Consider the following 24683-nt stretch of genomic DNA (forward strand, 5'->3'; position numbering starts at 1 on the left):
GTGCTTATGGACAGTGTTTTTCTTAAGAGTGGACAGGCATCGTGAGAAGGTAAAGTGAAATGCTGTATTTAACCTGACTTTCCTGGTGGCTTATTTAACACCCCCGGACTGCAGTTTTACTCTTCAAGCTGGGCGCTTAACAAATTATGTTTTATCGGAGCCATTCCTTCTACCTTACCTTTATAAACATTAATAATTGGAGATAATTGTTAAAATCATTTAAATGGAGTAACTAACCTCTTGCCTGTTTTCTGGTGATACCAGTAATGAGACAAATTAAAATACAGATGGGCAGCGAAAGGACAGGTGACCTGACCACCTGACGGAGTGAGGTGGGCCTTTAAATTGTTGGGGTGGGTTTTACAACTTAACTGTTCCTCTTGTTCTTGCTGTTGTTACGCACTGAGAGACAAACTAAATGTGATTTTTCCTTTTAAATGCTGATACAAATGTCCAAAACTTTTCTCTATTAAATAGTTTTTTACATTTTTATGCATATAGGTTACAACCTGCCATATTCATTCATCCAGTGATGATGAAATTGACTTTAAAGAAACGGGTTTCTCACAGGACTCTTCTTTGCAGCAAGTGAGTCATGCCTAAAGCTTTGCTTTTTGTTTTTATTGTAAATGCTTGGTCTAGTTGCCGTCTCTGGGCTCCAGAGGCAGATTATGTGCTAGGATGTGATTTGGGGTTCCTTACTAATTAGGCAAAAGCGTTTAAAATAGCAGGTGTTGGGTGTGTGAGAAGAGGGTTTGCACTGATTATATTTCCAGGAAATGTTTTGTGCCTGATAACAACAATGCCAAGTCGGGTAAATTCTCAGATTTGAATGAACTGAGCGGCTTCGCGAGTGTCTCGGACACGCTCCTGTTGCAGACCTGTGCGGGGTCGTGTTGTCGCCCCAGGAGTAGAGGCCAGTGGGGGAGAGCAGTGGGAGTCACGCTCTTAACGTCAGTAGAAGTAACTGCCAAAAAAATCTCTAAAACGAAGTGGCTTACTTGTTTCGAGTATCTTTGAGGTCTTTTTAGGGGACTCCCAAATTGAGTTTTCCTTGAAGTAGTTCATTGCCACCTTACCCTCCTGCTCACATTCATCTATCAGACATTTACACTCTTCGTGGAGGAGAAAACAAGATACAAAAATACATGCACTGATTGATCCGTCACTCACTGGTGGTTCTTGGGGAGGCGACCAGTGATTTCGCTGTCCTGGCTGCAGATCGGCTTTGGACTTCTATGGTAGAAAAGCCCCTCGTTCAGGTTACCTGCTTGTCATGTGGAGAAGTCGTCCTAAGTCAGGACCAGGCCTCGGCATGTCACGTGCTCGGGTGTGGCAGTGTCCCCGATAGAGTCTCCTGCCCACCAGGCTCCGAGCGTTTGCTTGACCTCTTTTTTTCTCAGTCTCTAAGGCCCGTCTCTAACCAGGGCCGGGGTGAAGCTGCGGCCCACTCTGCCGACCCTATCTCGTGGCATCCAAGTAGGCTGTGGGGTCTGGTAAAGCTTGTGCTAAGCGGCTGCTTAGTTTTCCCACTCACGTATTCAGGCCGGGTCTGAAGTGGTGTCTCAGCACGCCGCTGGCTTCTCCATTGATTCTTGACGCTGCTGCCCGTTGGAAGCCAGTGGCTCGGGGCAGGGGGCACTGAGCCCGGAGAGGGAGCCGTGGAGCACTGCAGCCCCTCGCTGCCGCCCTCTTGCCTTGGCTTGCCGTCAGCCAGCCCTGGCCACTGGGGTGCCCACGGGCTCATTGTGGGTCATTGTACCCACCCGCACCTCTTTCTTGACCCCAGAGTTCTTGGGGTTTAGCCTGGAAAGCCCTTGGACCCTAACCTTTCTCCCCCACTGAAGCCCCTGGCCTGGCCTGGCAGGAACTCCAGCGCTGCCGCTGCCCCGTCTCTGGGCTGAAGCTCGGGGGTTTGAGCTGTCAGTTATCAAGGTGATCCTGAACCTGAGGACACAGCTTTAAGAAAAAGAATGCCCTGGCACCCCTTTGTAAATAAGCCAAAACCTTGGAACCCTGGGCGGCTGATTTCATCTGGGAATAGTTACTTTTAGTTACCTGGAGAGTGGGTTCCCTTCTCATGAAATCTGATTCCATGGCTGTTGCGGAGAGACACTTTTCTGGCTTTTTGAGGGGTTGGCTGCTGCTGACATGTACTTGTGGCTGTCCCCGTCCCAGAAGTCCCCTCGGCAACCTGCCGTCTCGTGGCGGTCATCTCTTTGTGGGACACTCCGAAGTAGGAAAAGTCAGTCCTTTCTGTTGGACAGGCCTCTAGTAAAGCTAGAGTAAATCCGTCATGGATCATTCTGCAAATAAGAAATGTGTTTCCAAACCACTTCTGTTTTTAATTTGAGAGGACAAATTTTAAGTTAACTTAAGAATTTTATGCTCTCCATTATAATTAGAATATTAGTTTATATATATCCATTACAGTTTCTCATTAACATTTGGTTAGGTCTCATGTGGGTAAAAACCTGAGTGTGGAGACTTAGGGCAGGACATTTAACAAGGACACCTGACCGTGTCACCTGTGGGGCTGTACTTGGCTCTGGGAGTGCCTCATGGCTCTTGTGCCCCCCGCCCCAGCCCATTTGGTTCTGTCTTCTGTCCCTTCTGGTGTCCTCACCTCGAGTGTTTGACTCTTCCTTCCCTCTGATTCACTTTGAAAGAGTTGTGGTGGGTGAAGAGTGTTCCTCTTCCTGGGTCTGGAGAGTTAGGGCTGACTGCTGCAGGTGGGCTCTAGAGGCCCGACTCCCCTGCCTCCCTCCTCCTTGCTCTCCTCCCCTCCCCCTCCCCCCAATCCAAGCAGGCTTGTTCACAGGCGGTCACAGAGATGGGGCACACCAGGACTTGCTGTTGCTTGAGTGGCACTTCCAAAAAGATTTGCTTAATAAAGCGGTAGGGTCACTTGTCAGTGACTTGAACAGTCCTTGGCTTTGGCCAGGACAGTGGCTCTAGGAAGTGTGGGCTTGGGGTTTTTTTTTCTTAATAAGTTTTTAATAATTACACAGCCATATAGTACTTTCCAGACTTAGATTTCTCCATGTCCAGAGTAGTTTTTCTATAGCTTTAAGTACAATACAGTAACAGTCTTCATGAATGTGGCTCTTGGAAGGTCTGATTGCTTTATTAGTAAAAATTGTGTTTTGAAACCTGAATTCAGTTCTTTGCTGGCTTGTATCTTCCTAGAAGCCATAATAGACTTATGAGGAATACAGTTTGTTGGTTTTCTTTTGCCTGTGTTACTGCATGGAAGTTACTTGGGTCTGCCAGTGGCTGTATATCTCCCCGGGTGGATGACTGAGTAGATAGGGAGACAGACAGACAGTGTAAGTATGTGTGTACATATGTATGGATATTTGTACGTACGTATGTGTGCTCACATAGACATTTGTAATGTATTTAGTATTTGCATGCTCTTTATGGAGCATTTAAAGAAACACTTTTGGGAACATTTCTTTCCTCTTGTACCCAAAGATTCATAATACAAACACCAGTGTGACAAAAAAATTAAAAGGGAAAAAAAGAGAATCAGACAGAACACTTGGGGAGGGACCTGTTCCCTTGTGTGACCGTTTCTAATCTGTAAATAAACTCAGAGTCCGGCTTACGCCGCTTGCTCAGAAGAAGGATTTTCTCGTTCTTGACCATGTCTTCGAAGGCAGCACACATCCCACTTTACCTTATAAGAGAAAAAAATGCAATTCAGGGGTATTGGCTTCCCTTTATTTAATTTAATTTTATTTTATTGAATTGGCTTCTTTCTTGTTGGTTTTTATGAATATGAGTGCTACATGTCCGATTTTTCATTCATACGTCCAAGACTTAGCCCTGCCAGCCCTGCCTGGCAGAACTTGTCCCTGCCCTTCTCCATTCAGCCATACTCCCGTGGCGCAGCCTTGGTGCACATGCGCCTTACCGAGTTCCCTCCTGTGAGGGTGGCCCCCGGCCCCCATGTGCAGACAGTATCACCTCTGTGGGCAGGAAAGGGGATGGCATGGAAGTGTGCGAGTGAGCAGGTAGGGCGGTGGGGCTCTTGCGTTAGAAAACTGTGAGGTTCTCGGTTCTTGGTAAACTAGATGCTGCTTTTTTCAGACCTGAGGAGGAGAGATGCCTTCCAAAGCCAAATATAAGGTTTATTTTTTAATCATCTTCAGTTTGGATTATCCATGCCATAATTCCCTGCCACCAGAGTGAGTCATCAGGAACGAATGGTAGAGGCATATTTACAGCAGACGTGTGCGGGGTGGGGTCTGTGGGCTCTGCTCCAAAGGAGAACCAGGGGGGCTTCGGTTTCACTCAGTTGTAGCTGCCTCTGTCCCAGCAAGTGGCCTCGGGTGTGATGTCTTTAGTTCAGCTGCAGCTACTGCTCTTACCCCTTGTGTGGGGCTCGCATGCAGGAGAGAGCTTTCCCGTCTGTCCAGAGCTTTCTCCACAAGACAGCACGCACACTGGTATTTATTTGCCTCCGTATTTAGTGCTTGAGGTCGAATGAGGAGTGGCACCTGTTTGTCTTCACTGTCCTTCGCTCCTGACTGTGCGACACTGTACAACACACTCGGAGATTTCTCTTGCTCTGTTGGGCCTGCTTGTTTTAAATCAGAAGCTCAACATTTTTGCGAAGTCCATTCTAACATTCCCCCATTTCTCACCCAAGAAAAGCCAAGTGCGCCTGGCGCTCTCTAGAAATGGTGTAGGAGACAGAACGGGTTCCTCTGTGGATCTTAACAGTGGTAGGCTTTTCAGTGATGTCCGATCGGTGTTAAAACTTTGTCCTCTCTCTCTAAGGTAGGTAGGGTAGAAGCTACGTTCATACTTTCCCAGCCTCTGAGACGGAAGTCTTCTTTTAAGAAAATGAAGTGTCTCTGAGCGTTGTGTTGTAGGGTGCTGATTGTGATTACTAGCTGTTCGGCCGCTGGCGCGATGTTCGTCTAGCGGATCAGGGGTGGGAGGTGCGGAGGGAGGTTGGGTGGTCACCACTTACTGCATCTTAGCTTAAGGTTGGTTGTGTCCAGAGGTGATGATCATCTTATAATTTCAGACTGTAGCATGTCACTGGATCACCTCTTCCAACAAGACTTAACCCAGACCTCTCTCTGAAGATAATTCGCAGTAGAGGACAGAGTGGTCACTTAACATTTCTTATAGTGACGTGTGCATTAGAATGACTTGTGGGCCAAATTCCAAACATTGCCTTTTTTGGGAAAATTGTGTGTCTGAAATTATTTGATTTTTTTTTTCCCTTAGAAAAACACACCAACTTTTTAAGCCCTAAGGCTGTAATAAGTAAGATGGTTTCTGGAACACAAATGGGCAAATAGTATGTAGAATGTCATTAGAATCATTATATCACTGTCACTGGTCCTGGGGTTGCCAGGCCTTTTCTGATTATCAGATGCAACAAATGACGTCCAATTTTATTGACCAGTTTGGCTTCAACGATGAGAAGTTTGCAGATCAAGATGACATTGGCAAGTGAGTATATTTTCCTGTTTCCCTGTCTCGTGCACTCCTCATTGTCATTCTCCTGGGCCCTGGGGACTCTTCCACATCCTTGTGTTAGAGGAGCCTGTCCTCCCGAGCGTCCCTGTTGTTCGGCCTGGCAGGCACTGAAGCACCCAAGGACAAGCAGAGATGAGAGTGTCCCTCCCGCCGAGAGGGGCTGCCACGGGGCCGGCCTCTCTCACAGAAGCTTGGTCACAGTCAGAGTTGCGGTTCATCCCCTTTCCGCTGTCGCGCTGGGAGAGCGAGTCCCTGCCGTATTCGGCGGGTTGGAGCGGGCACAGTCCCTACACGTCTGCAGCAGGCATCCTGTTGTGGCGGGAGCAGCTCACTGTGTGTGCTTGCCCTGGTTGACTCACCGTAAGGGGTGCTTGGGTGCTGGGAAGGCAGGCAGAGCGCTTGTTCTGGGGCAGGGGATGAGGAGCAGGGAGACGGGACTGAGCGCTGCTGGACCCAGTGAGTAAGAAATGTGTGGGAAACCCACACAAATGAAAACAAGTGGCCTAGCAGCTGGCCCCAGGAGAGGAGAGGTATTTATAAATGAAGTATTTCCGCGAGGGGGTATTCTAGCGCATTGAGAACAGAGCCGACTGTCAGACCGCTTCCCTCCCGGGGCACTGCCTGGTGGCGCACGTCTGCTCCCGGCGTCTGCGTGGCTCCTTGCTCACGGTTGGGTCCTCGTGGGTTGATGCCGGCTGGCGGTGCTGTCTGCTGTCACCAGTGGCAGTTTCTAGCATGTGAGAAGCTCTGATGGTACTGTGCGACATGCTGTGTGACTGCCGTGGATGGAGGCTTCACTGGGTTAAAGGCTGTCAGCTGCCCTAAGAATCCGCTTGTTTCGATCCAAAAAGAGCAAGAGCTGTCCACGTGCCGTTTGTGTCTGTACCCAGTGGCGCTCACCCCAGAGCCCCCAGGCCTCCCCTGTCTCCATTCTCAGTAAATGTTACTAGTTAAGAATCCATCTCTTTAAAATTTATATTGGGTGCTTGTAATAATGATTGACTGGAACAGATCTTGTAAGAATTCTTACTCAGAAAGTTACGTTTCCTGGGCTAGGAGTTTTTACCCCTCCTTTCTCCCTGATTATGCCATCTTACAGGATTGGGGGCATGTCTGTTCTGTGTTTGAATATGGGCATCCCTGGAGAAAGCTTTGACTGACAGCTCTTGGGTACTTTTCAATGTTTTGACTTGTTTCTTCTTTACAAATAGCCTATTTCATGGTCAAGTAAGTAAGGCCCAGAGAACCTTGGTTGTTGCTGTGGATGTTGAAAATCTTTTATGGGTAGGCTTTGGGGGTGTGTTTATTCTCTTACAAGGCCTCCCCGCCTGCTTTTCCACCCTGTATGAGTTCCTTAATACCAAAGGAAAAGGCATCATTTAATGCAAGCAGGTTTTGGTTTTTGTTTTGCCTGTGGTAATTTTAATGATAGTGCAAACATTTCAAATTTGAAAAGTTTCCTGAATAGTTGCTGTCAGTTTACAAGTAATTAATTATTCATTTACTTCTGTTTTGTTTACAGTGTTTCTTTCGATCGGGTATCAGACATCAACTTTACTCTGAATACAAATGAAAGTGTAAGTATTTATGTTTCATCTTGAGCCGAGGTGTCTAAGGGGTGGCCCGGGGGAAGTTGGGATCTGGCAGGGTGTGCATGGCAGGGTGTGCATGGATGCTGCACGTGCCGGGCCCCTCTCCGCTCCAGGGAGGCTGAAGTTACTTCACCCACTCACATCGCCTGTCTACTTCCTGTGCAGCCGTGGTTTAAGATGTGGCGGGGCTGAGAATGCCGGGGTCCCTTGTGATTGCAGTGTAGCTTCTAAAGATCCCTGTTTGGGTCTAGCCAGCCGCCTTTTCCTTCAGCTGTATGTGAGCTAGAGAGAAACTTGGGCCGGATCAGGCCCGGCTTGGCGTGCCCAGGCAGGGCTCGGATAGCAGGTCAGCCCTATGAGCAGGTGACGTGGGATTAGTGTCGTTTGAGTGGGCACAGTCTTGATGTTTATGCCGATTAGCGTGAGAGACCCCGGTTTATCGGCCTAGGTGCAAAGGTGGGAGTCCTGCTCGGACTCGTGGCGCTCCTCACTGCTGAGCTGGACTGGTGAAAGCAGAGGAAGCCAGGGTTGCTCTCCTGTTAGCGCTGGTGCAGGACCGCATCTCTGGTGGTGGGGCAGGGGAGCTCTTGGAAGCCGCCTGGTGCTTCGCTGGTTGAGAAGGAGTCTGTGAGGACAGTGTAGGCTCCTATGGGCCTCTTGAATCCAATCTTTCGGGGGAACTTCACCAAAGTTTTGAATCCGTTCTTTTTGGGAGAGCTGTCTGTTGTTCCACAGAAGCTGACGTTAGATGCTTTTACGTTTTTATTTTGGTGTATGTGGTAGGCGCTGTCTTTGGAAGGAAATGAAGGGGGCACTTGGGGGACTTGGTCAGTTAAGCATCTGACTTGATGATTTCAGCTCAGGTCCTGATCTGAGGTAGTTACGAGATCCAGCCCTGCACTGGGCCCCGTGCTCAGTGGCGAGCCGGCTGGAGAGTCTCTGCCTCTCCTTCTTCCCCACTCATGCATGAGCACGTGCGCGCTCTCTCTTTCTCTCAAATAAATCTTTAAAAAGAAATGAAAAATGCAATTTATATTGGTAACTTTTGGAAAAAATAACCTGATTTTTAAGTGTGTTTTGTTCTTTTTCTCTCGTTTTTATTTAGGGAAATATTGCCTTGTTTGAAGCATGTTGTAAGGAGAGAATACAGCAGTTTGATGATGGTGGCTCTGATGAGGAGGACATCTGGGAGGAAAAGCACATCGCCTTTACGCCAGAATCCCAGAGACGGTCCAGGTGAGTCTACTGACAGTAGCAGTAATAGCCAGCACTTACAGTAGGTGACGGCGAGGAGACATAACACCGTACTTGTGCAAGTGTACCTACATGATCTAGGGACCAGTGCTTTTGTCATGGTCAAACATGGCCTTGTTGGGTCACCTGGGTGGCTCAGTCAGTTGTGCGCTCTTGATCTCAGCTCAGGTCTTGATCCCACGGTTGTGAGTTCAAGCCCCGCATTGGGCTCTGCACTGGGTGTGGAGCCGACTTAAAAAGAGAGAAAGAAATGCTCTTGTTAGCTGATGAGAGGTGGTACCAGTACTCCTGTCTGCAGTGTGACAGTGTGGATGAGTCAAGGTGATGAACTTGAGAATCCTGGAGGTGTTAAGACATAGTCCTAAAGCGACATGACACAGCCTCTTCCGAGTGGGAGGCACTGCTGAGCGGGGTTGCGTACAGTGCTCTGAGTAGATAGTCCCTTTCCGGGAGCAGCGGCAGCAGCTGCGTCATGTGTGGTTTCCTGACTAAAAGCTTCCCCGGGAAAGAGAAAAGTTACTCTAACTTGGGGAGACAGCGTCCTACCCATGGGATCCTTTGGGGTTAGTCCGGTTGGGTGTTTTTCCTCTCTGATTTGTTGAAGCGACTCCGGCCGGAGCCTACGGACATGTGCTGCGGTGCACACGAGTTCTTGTTCTGTCAGTGTCCGTCCCCACGTTCTTCATGCTCGGGCGAATAGCAGCTGCACCTTCATTTTTATTTCATTTATCTTTAATAAATAATGTTTCCACATGGCATACAGTTCGGAAAAAACAGGATATACAGGGAGAAGTCAAACCGCCTCCCAGCCCCTGTCCCCTGGCCGTTTATTCTCCTTGCTGAACAGAGCACGGCGCCACCCCCGCCTGTTCTCCGTGTGACCAGCACTTACATCGTGTGTCAGGAAGGCTGCCGCTGTGGGTTACAGGAGCCCCAGCTGTGGTTCACACCAGAGAAACTTTGTCTCGTGATCCACAGCTGTTGGAGGTCATGAGCGCTAGCTGCTTTCCTCACGCCCACTTTCCTGTCTTCTCCACGTTGGCTCCTTACTTTGTAATCACAAGGCGCTGCAGCTCCGGACCAGGAAGCAAGAGACAAATCTTCGTGGTGAACTTTTTTTTTTTTTAAAGACAGAGCCCTTGTCAAACTTGTTTGTCCCCATTTGCTGTGAAATACTGGTCCTCATGTGAGTGAATTCAATAAACGGCCATTGCCTACTGCCATCCAGGCTCTGGGGGCAGACCGTCCGCACACGTTGTTCTGTTCTGGTGGTGCGGCACTGTGGTGGAGTGTGAAGTGTGGCGGTGAAGACCGTATCTGGAGGACGTGCGGAAGGAACACAGGATGATGAGAAAAGGCAACTTTTTATTATTTTTTAACAGCTCTGCTGAGGGATAATTGACTATAATGAATTTCATTTACATAGTGCGTTAAGTTTGGACCTATTAGTACACCCACGAATACATCCATGAAACCATCCTCTCAGTCAAGATCATGAACTTGCCCATCACACGCAGAAGTTTCCTCCTGCCCTTTTATATTGCCTTTCCCCCATCTGCTTTTTGTTCCTTAGAATGATTAGTGTTTTCTAAAGTCATATATAAATTGCACATTACCTACCTAATGTTGCCTCTTCCACTCAACATTATTTTGAGAGTCATTCGTGTTGGGTCATGTATCTTTTTTATGGTTGAGCAGTGTTCTGTTGAGTGGATGTACTACCCACCGAATGGGTGAATTTGTTTATTCGTTTGCCTGCCGATGGACATTTGGGTTTCTAGTTTTGGGGTGTGATTCACTTGAGAATAGACTGTGGTAAGTTAGGGATGTATGTTGTGCACCTTAAAGCAACGGACCACTCAGCAACAAAACAAGAAATTATAGTGAATAAGCCAGCAGAGGAAATAAAATTATAAAAAGTATCTAAAAGAGGGCAAAAAATTAAAAGGCGGCTGGGACACGACCAGCAGTGTGAGAGCATTAAACCTAGGAAGCCCCATCAGGACTCATTGATACTGCTAAGTAAGTGATCCCCAAACCCCAGTTAAAATGAAAAGATTGTCAGATTGGATAAGAAACCAGGTCTAACATAGCTGCCTACAAGAACCGAAATATAAAGACAAAAATTGGTTAGAAGAAAAGGTAAAGAAAGCGTCTACATACTTAATAATAAGGCGGATTTCTGAGGAAAGGGGTGAAGGAAGGGTCATAAACAGGGTCAGGTCTTCAGGAAGACGTAACGCTTCAGAATGTCTACGTACCTAATAACAGAGCTTCAAAATAAATTCACGGAGCAGAAGCTGAGGAAACTGCAGAAGCAGCAGACAAATCACAGTTCTGGGCCCGTGATCCCACGCTGCTTCTCCGGTGACAGACAGTGGGCAGGAATCAGCAGACACATAGAACACGTAACACTGTCAGCTGTCGTGGTGCTGCTGGACGTTTGCAAAACACTGCACCCAACAGCAGCAAGGCAGGCCCTGTTTCCAAACGCACGCGAGCTCCTCATGCCAGGAGAGATCGTGTTTGGGCCATAAAGCCAATCTCAGTAAACTCCAAAAGTTCAAGTCCATCATGTTCTCTGACCCCGATGGAATTAAATTAGAAATCAGTAACAGACCTCTAGAAAACCTCCAAGTACGCGGAAACTAAATAGCCTGTGAGTTACAAAAGAAATCAGAGAGGATATTCAGAAGATAATTTTTTTTAACTGCTTATATTTAAAAAGTAGAAATCTCTCCAACCAATGACCTTAGCTTCCACCTCGAGAAACCAGAATGTAGGGCAAACGGAAAAGCAGGGGAAGGAAATGGTTGGCAGTCAGAAGCTGTTCTTTGAGAAGATTGAGGAAGTTGGTGCACTCCTGGGCGGAATGGTCAGGAGCAGAGGGAATGGCTCGGACCGGCAATGAGCCAGGCAGCATCGCTGCTGGTACTAACGGAATAAAAAGGGAATATTGTGAACAACTCTGTGCCAGTAACGCTGACAACTTAAGACAATCTTTGAAAGGCACACAGGCTACCAAAGCTCAGGTGCCCCTCCCCCCAAAAGCTAACCCAGATAGTCCTGTATCCGCTAAGTAAGTTGAACTTTTAGCTTAAAACGCCCCACATACACACAAAAACTTCAAGGTCAGATGGCTTCTCGGGTGAATTCTACCAAATGTTTCAGGAATTAGACCAGCGTTATAAAAGCCTCTAGAAAATGGAAAAGGAGGGAATAGTGCGCATGTCATTCTACAAGGCCACATCGCTGTGACCTGATAACCAACGCTGACATGACAAGAAAAGTGACTCAGTTATTCTCATAATATGGACGCAGAAACTCTCATAATGTGGTTTTAGCAAATAAATGTAATAATAATACATCATGACAGAAATACTGAGTTGGTTTGACCTTTGGGGAGATGAAGCAGTAAGCATGTGGCTGAATCCAACATCTAACCCTGTTAAGAGTTTTTAACAAAATGGAGACGGAAGAGAACTTCTTTAATCTGATTACAGCTGCTGCAGTAAGCCTACAGCTGGCAGCGCGGGAGAAACAGGATGATGTCCCCCAAGATCTGGAACGAGACAGAGATGTGTGCTCTTACCACGGCTTTTCAGGATTGCTGCTAGGGCTTCTCACCAGTGCAGTAAGCCAAGAAAAAGAGAAGCCATCTAGATTGGAAAGGAAAGGGTAAAAATTATCTTTATTCACAGACAGTAGTTATTGTCAATGTAGAAAATTTGTTGAAATCTACGAAAAGATCATTAGAACAATTAAGTAGGTTTGGCATGACTGCATGGGACTAGGTCTGTAGACATGTAGTTCTCTCCAGTTCCAGCAAACTGTTGGAATTGAAGTTACCAAGTAACCCTGTTCATAGGAGCATCAAAATATTAAATATGTAAGGATAGATCTGGCAAGATGTGTAAGACTTGGATGCTGAAAATTATAAGGCAGCTGAGAAAAATCAAGAATTGATAAATGTTTATGATTTGGAACTCAATATTGTTAACATGCCAGTTCTCCCCAGATTGATCCAGAATTGGTGGGATCACAAGTAAAATGATAATAGGTTTTTTTAGTAACTGTCGACAAGCTGGCACTTAAATGGAGATGAAAATGCAGAGGAGCTAGAAGAGCCAAAACAGCTTTCGTGGAGAATGGAGTCAGAAGACAACAGTCCCTGATTTCAAAATACAGTAATTGAGACCGTGTGATGAGTAAGACACAGTAGTTCCGGGCACGGGAAAGAGTATAAACTAGTAGATGTAGAGACAGCTGACTTGTGATGGAGGTGCAAAGGCAGTTCTATGAAGAAAGGATAGGCTTTTGAACAGACCCTTCTAGAACAGGTGAACATCAGTATGAAAATCAGTGAGCTCAGTCCCTACTTCTTACCATGTATACACATGGATTTCAAATGGATCTTCAAGTGTCAGACTATAAAGCTTCACTAGAAAATCCTTGTGACCTTGGGTTAGGGAGAGATTTCTGAGCTGGGACGCCAGAAGTGCTGTGTATGAAAGGAACTTTTCATAAGCTCAGCTTTGTCAAAATGAAGCACTTCTACTCAGCTAGTGACGCTAGTCAGAAGGGAGGGACAGCGCACAGACTCACGGAGGACATTTGCAGATCCCGTGCCTGACACAGGGCTCCTCTGGAAGGTGCATGAAGGCCTCTCAGGGCTCTGAAAGAATTAAACCAGGAACCTGTTATTTGACCAGTGCTAGAGATGAGAAGAGAGCCTTCAGGAGAGACGTGTGGGTGGTCGGTCAGAACTGAGAAGCAGCTCAGCATCTTGGCCGTGAGGGGATTGCCACTGAGCACCACAGTGAGACACCTCCAGACTTTGTTCGAAGGCCTGGGACGTTTGTGGACGCATCCCACGTGTTCGCGCAAAGCCAGGGGCTGGTGGCGAGAGCCGAGGGCAGAGTTAGGCGGCACAAAAGGCGGGAATGAGCCACTTGACCTGCATATGAGTTTCTCTTATTGGATCACCTTCGAGTGTCATGGATTTAGCTGGTGACAGATAGGCAGCATTAACTATTTTGATTTCCTCTCCCGCCCCCAGCTCAGGGAGCACAGACAGTGAAGAAAGTACAGACTCTGAAGAAGAAGATGGAGCGAAACAAGACTTGTTTGAACCCAGTAGTACCAGTGCGGAGGATAAAATGGAGGTAGACTTGAATGAACGTAAGTCATCTTCTCTTCGTCTGTAGCAGTGGCCGCGTTAGGAATGTGTTTTTATTGTTTTTATTTTTTATATATATTTTTTATTTTTATTTATTTATTTTTTTATTTTTTTAATTTTTTATAAGCATATATTTTTATCCCCAGGGGTACAGGTCTGTGAATCACCAGGTTTACACACTTCACAGCACTCACCAAAGCACATACCCTCCCCAATGAAGAATGTGTTTTTAAACGAGGCACTCGGGTCTGCAGGATGGGAGTTAGGTTGAAACACGGTCTTCTGAGACCCCCTGGAGGTGTAAGTGTTAGCACGGAGCCTGAGGGAAGGAGCAAGTTGTCCCTCTGAGGATGGGGAGTCTCTGGCAGTGTGGACACCCCCCAGTGTGGGTCTGGCTAGATGCACTGCACACGGGGCTGGGGGGGATGGGCGTGGGGGACGGGCGTGGGGACTGTCTAGCCTCTGGCTGCAGGGCCTGGGTGCCTGGCAGCAGGGTAGAGACCGGAGATACGGAAGACAAGGAAGGGCTGTGCTTGTGGAATCGGGAATGCACTGAACCAGAGGAAACCGCTTCCAGCTGAAACCATGTGAAGCAGGTCCTTAGAGTGGGTTATAAAGCCCCTAACCCTGAAACGTGTCTGGCTTCAGTGCTTGCTTGTGTCCTGCTACTCCCTAAGAAGACTTGCATTTGCTGGCCTTTAAAAAATACCTGTTAACTCCTGAAAATTCAAATACATTTTCCTGTGGGTTGATATTGGGGCTTTCTTAGGGCTGACGGTGCTTCCTGCTCCCCAGGAAGGCCTTTATTGGACTCCGTCCTGGAGGCTAAAATCCAGCTCTGGGCGCCAGGTGGGCCTCACCACCCCAGAGCTGGCCGGGACCGCAGCAGTAACCCACACAGCCCCACGGGGCAGACGGGAAAGTGAGAGCCATGGGGGAAAGAGGTTTGGCCTCTCTTCTCTCATTGCTTCCCCAGCCCTCTGTCTTCAGGAGGAGGAAATGGGCTCTTCTCGCTGTAATTCAGTTCACGTCTACATGCCTTTGTCACGCACGGGCTGTGTACGGGTGTGGCGCACAGACCCTGTGTCTGGGGCTCTAGAGTTTCCTTAAGGAAACGGAGAGATTGCAGTAGCCTCTGGGGTGCTCCTGTGGGAAGCTCATCTCTGTGCAGCCCAGCATGGTGTGTGGTGAGAGCACATGAGCAGACACCTGAGTTCACCTGGAGGGACACATCTCTGAGGAGGTGACGCTTAAACAGACCCGCGGGTTAGATCCAGCCTCAGCTGGCGGCCAGGGCAGTGAGGCTTTAAGGCTAGAAGTGAGCAGCCAGATGAAGGGAGAGGTAGAGACATGGGCGGGAAGGGTCCCAAGCCCAGGATCTCTCGTGCCCACGGAGCTTGGGATGTCCCCGCCGTTCACCAGCCCAGAAGCTCTAGGCGTCTGAGGTTGGAGTTGCTTACGGAGTCTTTGTTGGTAGGCATGTTTGATTAAGTCGGGGGCCGTCTGTGATTCCCTTCACTTCCTGCCTCTTCCTCCTAGGAGGGTGGGCTGTGCGGTTGGGCTGAAGGTTCCAGCCCTCTGACCACAGGCTGGTTCCCCTGGCCACCAGCTCCATCCTGCACCCCGTCCTGAGGCCACCAGTCATCTCTTCGGCGCACTACTCATACCTCGGAGGCTCCGGGGGTTTGGGTGTGGTGGTGCTCGGGCCTCGAATGTGTTATTTCTTCTCACATCACCAGAAGCCTTCATGTTGTGCTAATTAACTACCCTGGGCTGCTGGGAGGCCACTAAGTATGAAATGGGGCCGTGACTGGATCGGGAAGCATTAAAGTTTCTAGTTGATTGCAGTTGGATATCCAACATTCTGCTTTTTCTTTTTAACTTTTTATTTAGAAATAACTTTGGATTTACAGAAAAGTTGCGGACGTTGATTGTCTAGGGAGTGGCTCTTCCTCCCCATGTTAGTAGAATCTTGGTACATTTGCCATCCGCGTGTTCTTTTATATGTAGCTTTGCATCCTTGTGTGATGTATCTACTGGGGGAAAAAATCTTAGAAATGGAAATTAAGGAATTAAAGGAAACGTACAGTTTTAGAAGGCGATAGAAGTTACCTCACCACGCTATCCTCGCACGCGCTTGTGCTGTTTGTTTCTGCCAGCGGTGTGTTAGGGTGCCCTGTCCTCCCCCGCACCCCCACTCTGACCTTTGTCATTTCGAGTCTGTTTCTGAAAAATATCTTGGAGTGCCCTGAACTTCTGAAGTATTCTCAAAAGGAGATTTCTCCCCTCGTTTTAGCACCCAACTGGTCAGCCAACTTTGATGTCCCCATGGAGACAACCCACGGTGCTCCCTTAGACTCTGTGGGGTCTGATGTCTGGAGCACGGAGGAGCCCATGCCGGCTAAGGAGACAGGCTGGGCCGCTTTCTCAGAGTTCACGTCTTCCCTGAGGTGAGTACACGTGTGCCAGCTCCCTCGGCCTTCCCCCGGAGAACCGGGGCTGGGGTGTCGCCTTGATTTACTCCCGACGCGAAGGTGGCGCCACACAAGATCCCATGTCGGCACGGGGGAGCTCGCAACCCAGCTACGGATTACAAGGAAACCGGTTTCTGTCCTTCCTTGCATCCGAGATGAGCTGGGGTAGGCACTGGGCTCTGCACAGATGGCCGGGGGAGCCCGTGCTGACTCCTGGGGCTTCTCCAGCCCCACCGAGCTCTCAGGAAACAGGACTGAGGGGGATAGGAATGAGGTGGAGCCACGAACTCCGGCCAGGCACCTCTCTGTGGGGCGTTGAAAATGCGGAGCGTTTCGTGAACTTATCAGATAACGTGAACTTGTATTTCACTGGGAACTAGTCTGGTGCCATAAGTTAAGGGGCCTGACGGGGGTGGCTGTGAGTGCTGTTACTTGTAGTATTCTTGATAACAACAACCTGGCATTTCATAATTTTCCCGAATAATATTGCCACCATTTGAGTAGTAACCGTGGATTTGAGGTCTTACTAGGTTCAGTTCGACTTGCTAAACATTGTTTGTTTGTCTCCACCACCCCATTTGGGAGAGTGTGTTGCTTTCCCTGCTCTGACAAAGCAGTGCTTTTAACTCCTCACCGGTAGTAGGCCAGCCAGGGGCACAGACTGTGACGGGCCTGTGGTTGCCGTCTCCAGCAGACCAGAGAGCTGGCTCTGCGGCAGCTCTACGGAGAGCGCGGAGCGACGGGTCAGGGGCAGAAGTGAGCTTCGTGGGAAATGCCTCCCAACAATCAAAGATTATCTCACGGACTTGGCTGTGGCACCAGACGGTCGAGTTTCCACCTCTCGCTCTCTGCTGTCTTTTTTTAACCGGGGGGTGCGAGCCCTTGGTTCCTAGGAATGTTGTTGAAGCAGCTCACGTCCCTTTTCCTTTGTGCACGGGTCACGTTTCCTCGTTAAGTATCATTCAGGCCCTTGGGCAGTTTGGCTCCACATAAGTAGGGATTTTCCTAAAGTCGTCACTGCAAATACGGTTGATGGCACAGGTTGTCAGCTCCTGTTGTCCCAGTCCCGGGAGCCTGGTGACAAGGGGGAGGATGCGAGACTGCTGCCTTTGGAACCTTCTGCAAACCTCTGTGAGATCCCCGTGCTCCTGTCCTACTGAGTTAGCAGGAGATTTACCCGCGCTCACGGGCACCTCGATCTGTCTGTGCCTCTCTGGCCGACTGCCTGTGCCGCCCCAGGGGGACCAGAGCTGCTTCTCAAATGGTTTTTGTGAATCATGGTAACTGAGGGCTGTTTGCCATTGCTAACATCTGAATTTTCTCTTTCTTAAAAGTACAAAAGATTCTTTAAGGAGTAATTCTCCGGTGGAAATGGAAACCAGCACTGAGCCGATGGGCCCTCTGACTCCCAGTGTCGCCACGCTGGCCGCGCAGCCGGAAGGTGGGTGTGGCGTGTGGGGCACCGGCTGACCCGGCCTGCTGGCTGCTCTGCTGAGGCTGCTCATGCTGGGACTGTCTGCGTGGTTTTCTAGATCTAAAGATTTGTTGTCTCCACATAACAGTTCACTCAGCCAGTCTCGACTCGCAGGTCCAAGGGCTCGAAGGATTAGGGAGTTGAGATGGTAGACCTATGTCCGCAGGGCGGCTGTTGAAAAGAAATTGTGTATTGGTTCCAGAACCAGACGTGGTGATTCTAGAAGGCATAAGGGATCTGTTACTCGTCCAGTCCTGTCAGTGCAGAAAAGAAGACTTGTCTTGGCCTGTGTGCCCAGTGTGACTGAAATCAGAATTAGATGTGTGTGTTTTGAAGCCCGTCTGGTGCCCAGTTCTTCTGTCACTTGGAGTTTGCTTTGCTGGAACACACATGTATGTCTCGGCTTGTTTTAGGATGGAAGACTGTTTATTTTCTTCTCACCTCTGTGAACAGTTGAGATGGTTGAGGGTATCCGTGACGAGGGTCGTCATGTTAAACTGCACACGCTGTTCCTTGCAGAGGCCCTGAGCTCTTTTTAGCCTGATGAATGGGGCTTGGGAGGTGGGGGCAGGGAAGGAGAGGGATGCTGGTGAAGGGGGTGAGGAGTCAGTATGTGGAGGGGGAAAGAAGGAAATCCGTAGAAGAAGAAATGGGGCAAGGGCTGGGGTACGGGGGCCAGGACAAGAACCAAGGGGCAGGAAAGGTAATAAAACCAGTAACTAACATTGGTTTATTTGTTGTTCTTCTAAGCATTTTATGGAGATGAGCCCATTTGATCTCTCAGTTCTTTAGGTGGGTTTAAATAGCTTCATTTTATGGATAAGAAAACTTGCCCTAGAGTGGAACAGCCATTGAGTGGTAGGCTGGGGTCTGCATTCTGGGTGTGTGACTTCAGAGCCCAGGCATCTAACCAGTACAGCATATGGCTCCCTATTACAGAACAAAGAAATAATCCACAAGGACCCATAAGAAAATAATTTTTAAAAAAAGGACCCAAGTGGGACCCAACTGAAAGGAAAAAGGACAAATGAGAATAGGACCCCGAATAAACTGTAAGCTCAGTACTTGCGGGGTGAAGTGGGGGGGCTAGAACATACCCGCCTGCCCGCTGCGCCCCAGGCTGGGGCCTGGAACCCCCAGAATGGGAAGACCGGCTGGGAGCAGTCGGCGTGTGGGTAGACTCTGAGCTGGGAAGGCAGGAGGGGCCCCTGGTCCTCTGCGGAAGAAAACCTATGGCAAGTGGGCATTTTTAAGAAGCCCGTGCCCGTTAAGAAGTGGCCGAGGCAGCAGGAGGTGGAATGCGGGGTGGATAGGTCCGCGCGGAAGGGGAGGCGCGCGTCTTGTCGGTTCTGGTCCACGTGACCGTCCGCCCTGTGTCCTGTTGCAGCGCCAGCCAGTGTGGCCATGGAAGCCAGCTCTGACGGCGAGGAGGATGCCGAGAGCACAGACAAGGTAACTGAGACAGTGATGAATGGCGGCATGAAGGAAACTCTCAGCCTCACTGTCGATGCCAAGACAGAAACCGCAGTCTTCAAAAGGTAACCAGGGCCAGAGCCTGCGGGCGGTTTCAGGTGTTTGCTGGGGGCGGGCATGGGGGGAAGGGAGCCTCGAGTGTTAACGTCTTTCATTGGACTCAGATGTGGGTTCAGGCATTAGCCTGACATCATTTAGCGTCTCTGTTCAGCCCCATGAATCTGAATGTAGAAAGGGAGAGTTTGGGGTTCCCGAGTGCCTTTCCCCTCTTTCTAGTTAGTACTCACACTGTAGATTAAGTCTAGTGAGTTCAAAGTGCAGGAGAATTAAAAATGGACACGTCTGCAGCTGAGTGAAAACTGGCCCGTTGAAACCAGGGTCACTGCCCCGCACACCGTCTTCCCTAGACGTGATACAGTCAGTAGAGCTCAGCAGCAGAAAGAGAGCCTGAACAGTCCGTTGGGAAGTTAACCTCACTTATAAATTCATGGATCGAAGAAGGATTACCGCTGGCAACTAGGAGCATGGCCCCGAAGGAGCAGCGACAGCACTTCTGGCGGAGCTGGGGCTACGGCGAGGTCGGCAGAGCCCTGCGGGGCAGGAGAGTCCGTGGCCCGGCCTGAGGGGAGTCCCCGGAGAAACACAGCCAGCACAGAAGGGGAGCACGGATTCCCCATGGGGGGCGCAGAGGCACGAGACTCCAGAGTTAAAAGCTAGCAAACCGAGTCCAGCAGGGTACTCTCGAGCCGCGCGGAGGATGAGCGCGGTGCAGGTGAGGGTTAGGTGACCTGGGGAAACGTGCCGAGGGTGAGTCACAGACCTGGCAGGAAAAATAACATTTGGACCTTGGGTTGATGGAATATTTTGGTAGAGGAATATTTGATGAAAATGAAAGCCATGTGCAATTTTTTGGCAGTCGAGGAATAGAAAGGAGCTCTTTGAAACTGCTCAGGGTGTGTTCTGAAAACCTGTAGTTGACTTGATTTCTTCTCGGTGAAGCACGAGAATTACGCCCCTCCGAGACGCGGCCCGGACAGTGAGGCGGGCCTACAGGCCCTGGCGGCGGTTCTAGCCCACGCTGCCTCAGTGAAACTGAACCAGAGGCATAACGATTAAAAAGGCTAAAATGGTTCTTGCTTGTGTGTAGATTAGGATTTTCTGCACAAAGAATTCAAACAGATTCATGAACAAGTATCCAAATTACTAGGGAGGTTTAGGAGTATAAACCGATACGACATGTGCTAGATGCGGCACCCCGCCCCAAACTAAAATGTTAAGCCTCATCTGTAAAATTGAAAAGCATAATAAAGACCTAAATAAGTAGAGAAATATGCCATCTTTGTTAATGAGAAGATACCTGTGGCATTTTTTTTTTTTAAGATAAGGTTTTATTTATTTACTTAATAGAGATCGCAAGTAGGCAGAGGGGCAGAACGGGGGTGGTGGGGAAGCAGGCCCCCCACTGAGCAGAGAGCCTGATTCGGGCTCAATCCCAGGACCCTGGGATCATGACCTGAGCCGAGGCAGAGGCTTAACCCACTGAGCCCCCCCAGGCGTCCCACTTTGCCATTTTTTAAACAAACTAATGATAACATGAGCGCATTTGCAATTAGAATCCCAGGGGGGCTTTTCATAATGAAGAGGCTGATGGCGATATTCATAAAGAAGACCACAGAGCCAGACATAGCCAGGGTCCTTCTGAAGAAGGCAGGGAGGGAGGCATCACCAGGTGCGATCTCATGGGCCTGCTGTGCGGCAGACCCTGCATTTACAGGAACTTGGTGCCAGAATGGGGTTACAGTAAGGGAAGGGCAGACTGAGAAGTCGTAGTACCGCATCAGAGCAAAACAAAACGACATCTGTCTCAGCGTAAATGGGAAAGGCAAAACTACTACTTTGAGAAGAAAACATGAGAGCGTATCTGTATAACTTAGGGGCTGGAGGGATTTTTTAACCATGAAAAAGCCAAACCGTAAAGGGAATGTTTGATGAATTTTCTTTAATTCCTGGTCTTCCAAATGAAAAAATGGAAAGACCCACCATTGCCTTCAAAGGAAGATTCAGGAACAGAATATAGGAAAAACCCAGTATCAAGAAGAAAAAGACAAGCTAATAATAAGTTTTAAATGGACAAAGGACACAAGCCGTTATATGTTGCAGAAAACAAGGAGCAGACCTGCTCCAGAGCGGGCCGGCCCTGTAAGTGAACGGGGTGTGCTGGTCGCGGTAATGAGTCTGTGCTCAGTCTGCTCATTCCTATCTCTGCTGTTGGAAAAGGTAGAAAAAGTGCAAAACCTGCTGGATCTTTTTATGATGGCATGCAGTCTCGATTCCAAAACCAGATAAGGATGATTACGGAAAACGGTCAGCTCGTATCATGTACAAACAAACTAAATGAAGAAATCCTGTAGAAAATATTTGCTCACCAAGTGCAAGTAGCATATTAAAAATAATCCACAACAAGTTAGGGTTTTCCCTGGACTGTCAGGAAAAACGTCATTTATGATGTGTTAACAGACTGAGGAGAAATCCTACGAGGTTTTTGAAGACGCTTTTGATAATGTTCCGTACCCATATATGATTGAAACAGAGCAAAACAGGGGCGCCTGGGTGGCTCAGTGAGTTAAGGGTCCATTTCTTGGTTTCGGCTCAGGTCATGATCTCTCTCAGATAATTAAAATCTTAAACACACACGCACACACAAAGCTGAGTGAAACAGGAACAGAAATGAATTTCCTTAACTTGGCGAAAGTTAAATACGAAAATACTAAAACAGAACTTCTACTTAATGAGGAAGTTGCAGGCGCTGGCATGTTCAGGTAAGGAGCAAATAAGATGGTCCATTGTCGCTCTTCCTGTGTAGTCCTGGACAGTGTCTGAGGAGGGAAGAACAGGACAGGTAAAGATCCGAGAGGAAGGGGTAATAATGATACCTACCACCAAGTCAGTTGCAAACTTCTGTTAATAAGAGTTCAGCATTGCTGCTGGGTGACAGATCCATTTTAAACATCAGTAGCCTTTCTCTTCGTTGGTCATAAGCAACTAGGATGTATAACGAAAGGCAAAGTACCAGTCGTGAAGGACATCAAACTTAAGATAATTCCTAAATAATTAAACCCACGTATCTAGAGAGAAAACTTGAAAGTGCTAATCAAAGCAGTCCCAGAGGAAGAGTAGTCACGGGCGCCTGGGCAGCTCAGTGAGGCGTCTGCCTATGGCTTGGGTCATGATCCCAGAGGTCCTGGGATCGAGTCCTGTGTCGGGCTCCCTGTTGCTTGTCCCTCTCCCTCTGCCTGCCGCTCCCTGTTCGTGCTCTCTCTTCTCTGTCAAATAAATAAAAAAATTTTTAAGAGAAGTCCCATGGAGGCCATAGTGGCAGGCGTGGCAGCTCTGTGCAGAGGGCCGTCGTAAGGTGGAGTTGGGAGGCTCACAACATGGGGCACTGTGCCATCGACACCAGGAGCATGGATCTGACTTCCAGAGATAAATCCTGCGATATATGCAATTCAGAGCCGTTTCTGTCCCTCAGAATACACATACATCATGACTATCCATGTTCATTTTCTAAGAATGAAAGTAACACGTAGGAAGCACGTAGTTGCTTTCGTGGGGAGGGCGTGGAGAGGGGATAAAGAGTCAGGAAGCCGATGACTTGGGTTGTCAGCAGATCTTTTTCTCCTTATAAATTGCCTAGACCCGTCCGAAAGCCACCCAGAAATCATCCCGAAGTTAGGTTTTTCATAAGCAAATCCAGGACAGGGCTCCGCTCTCAAAAGGATGGCCCTTCCCAGAGGGAACCTCCAGCTGCCCTTGAGCTGGTTCTTGTGCTGCCTTGATAGTGTCAGAATGAGAAATGCAGACAGGATAGATGGCAGTCTGCCCTTACAGCCCACAGCCAACAATCCGAAATGTTTGCTGCTTGTCTTTCTCTGCCGGGGGCCATCAGAGGGCAGATAACCCTTCCTACACCTTGCTTGCCCGCCCTGGGATCCTGCCTGCACCTGTTCCGGCCACCGTTCTCGGCTCTTCCTGCTCGTGCTGTACTTCCCACTGCTGTCAGAGGGCAGCTCGGGGAGGAGCCCGGTCTTGGTGCAGGCCCCTGGTTCCTTGCCCCTGTGGCAGGAGCAGCAAGCCTGATGGGGTCACTCCTGCAGACTTTGGATGCTGGGCTGGGCCCGAGGGCAAGAAGCCGTGACTAAAGACTCGTTCCTTCAAACAGGTTCCTTTGCCACCTCCTCCGAGTCTGCAGTTCTGCTTATGCGCAGTCGCGGGCATAGTAGCCCCCACATCCCTCATTTGTAGGAGTATTCTGAAACTCTTGTACATTTCTTTTTCTGTTTTGCACACTTGGCTTCAGAGTGTTGAAATCTTATCGGTATGTACAGTAATGCGGGCCGTTCTTCATCAGACACCAGCTGCATTACATCGTCCCTCTGGTTCCCTCTCGTGTGTGACCCTTGCCTTTCGTGATTTCCCAGTCACTGTCTGTGGTCCCTGTGGCCCCTCCCCTGCGCATGCTCAGCCCCAGGGCTTTACTCCATGGCCGTCATGACTTCCAGGGTCATTTGCATGCGCCTTCATCCTCCACGGGTGCCGCCCCCCAAGATGTCTAATGCTCCCTGTCCCCCTCTTTACTGCAGTGAGGAAGGAAAACTGTCTACCTCTCAAGATGCTGCTTGTAAAGATGTCGAGGAGAGCCCTGAGACAGCAGAGGCGAAGTCTGTGGGCCCCCGGCCCCCCAGCAGTACCCCAGAGCAGAGGTAACTCCCCAGATCTGCCCAGGCCCTACTCCACCTATGGCTGTTGTCTCCGGGGAGCTGGGAGGGAAGTCTGCACCGGGCGGGGGAGCAGGGGAGCTGGGTCATCCCCCGTGTCCTCGGCGTTCAGGCACTTCCTCAGCACAGGCCACGCTGGGCAAGGTGCCTGAGCCAAGAGCTCACACCTCCTTACCCCAAAGCCAAAAACTGGGCTTTGGAGATTTGACAACATTGCTGGCTCTTTAAGAAGCTACTCAGAATTGGGGGGAAGGCCCTGTGGCGCTGGCACACCTGCCCACACACAGGGGCTCTGAAGAGGGGCTAAGTTGAGGCTGGTATTGAGCCGCCCAGGATGGGGGCCCCCAGCCTGCAGCAGCCACCGTCTCACGGGGCCCCCGAGGTCACCAGCCGCCAGCCACAAGCAGCGCTTGGTACCCCTTTTCCCATAATCATGCGCGTGTGACACACGGGGAGAGCCTTCCTCGAGACCCTTTTATAGATGGAGCTGAGTGGTCTCAACTCGCAGACGGTTCCCCTGTGGTTTCGTGCTTGCAGAGTTTGTCTTGGTTAAGTGTGAAAATTGCACTGCCAGAGCCGAGTGATTGGGAACGTGTGTTTCCTCTCTGGTCGCCCAAGTCTATTGCTTAGACTGAGCCAGTGGTCCGAAGGGATAGGCCAAGCCAGAGCCTCCACTGCCGCTGAGGGCTGGCGCCCCGACCTGTGCGCACGGACTCGCAGGTAGAGCAAGGGCGGCCTTCATCGCTCTGGAGCTCGTGCCTGAAGATGAGGATGCCCTTGACGGCAAGGAACTGTGCTCAGCACTTCCCAGAGTTCCCTTTTTTGTTCTGTATATATCTAAGTTTGTGCATTCCTTCCATAAGGAATAAAGTAAACTTTAAAGCCATTTCAGAGAAGTTACACTTTCCCTCTCACCAGACCCCCACCCCCAAATCTTTCCCTTTGGGGGGCGACGACGTA

At 49.3% G+C, this 24683-nt stretch overlaps 1 protein-coding gene across 18 annotated transcripts in view; it reads left to right on the top strand.

The window, feature by feature from the left end:
• The window catches only part of PPP6R3 (protein phosphatase 6 regulatory subunit 3), a 140005-nt gene that overhangs the window by 110788 nt on the left and 4534 nt on the right, over positions 1 to 24683 (top strand). For 4 of the 18 annotated variants that reach the window (XM_045066044.1, XM_045066045.1, XM_045066080.1 and 1 more), the window contains 10 exons: positions 502 to 588; positions 5378 to 5475; positions 7025 to 7079; positions 8200 to 8330; positions 13408 to 13529; positions 15824 to 15977; positions 17336 to 17442; positions 18863 to 19013; positions 23306 to 23323; positions 23589 to 23708. In XM_045066044.1, coding sequence (XP_044921979.1) covers positions 502 to 588; positions 5378 to 5475; positions 7025 to 7079; positions 8200 to 8330; positions 13408 to 13529; positions 15824 to 15977; positions 17336 to 17442; positions 18863 to 19013; positions 23306 to 23323; positions 23589 to 23708 — 1043 coding nt within the window. The remainder of the gene's footprint in view (positions 1 to 501; positions 589 to 5377; positions 5476 to 7024; positions 7080 to 8199; positions 8331 to 13407; positions 13530 to 15823; positions 15978 to 17335; positions 17443 to 18862; positions 19014 to 23305; positions 23324 to 23588; positions 23709 to 24683) is intronic. The other 14 variants (XM_045066056.1, XM_045066060.1, XM_045066068.1 and 11 more) reach the window with 11 other exon arrangements.

Source organism: Mustela putorius, unplaced genomic scaffold (genome assembly GCF_011764305.1).
Source record: "Mustela putorius furo isolate JIRA1106 unplaced genomic scaffold, ASM1176430v1.1 tig00000127_pilon_pilon_pilon, whole genome shotgun sequence".
NCBI lineage: Eukaryota > Metazoa > Chordata > Mammalia > Carnivora > Mustelidae > Mustela > Mustela putorius.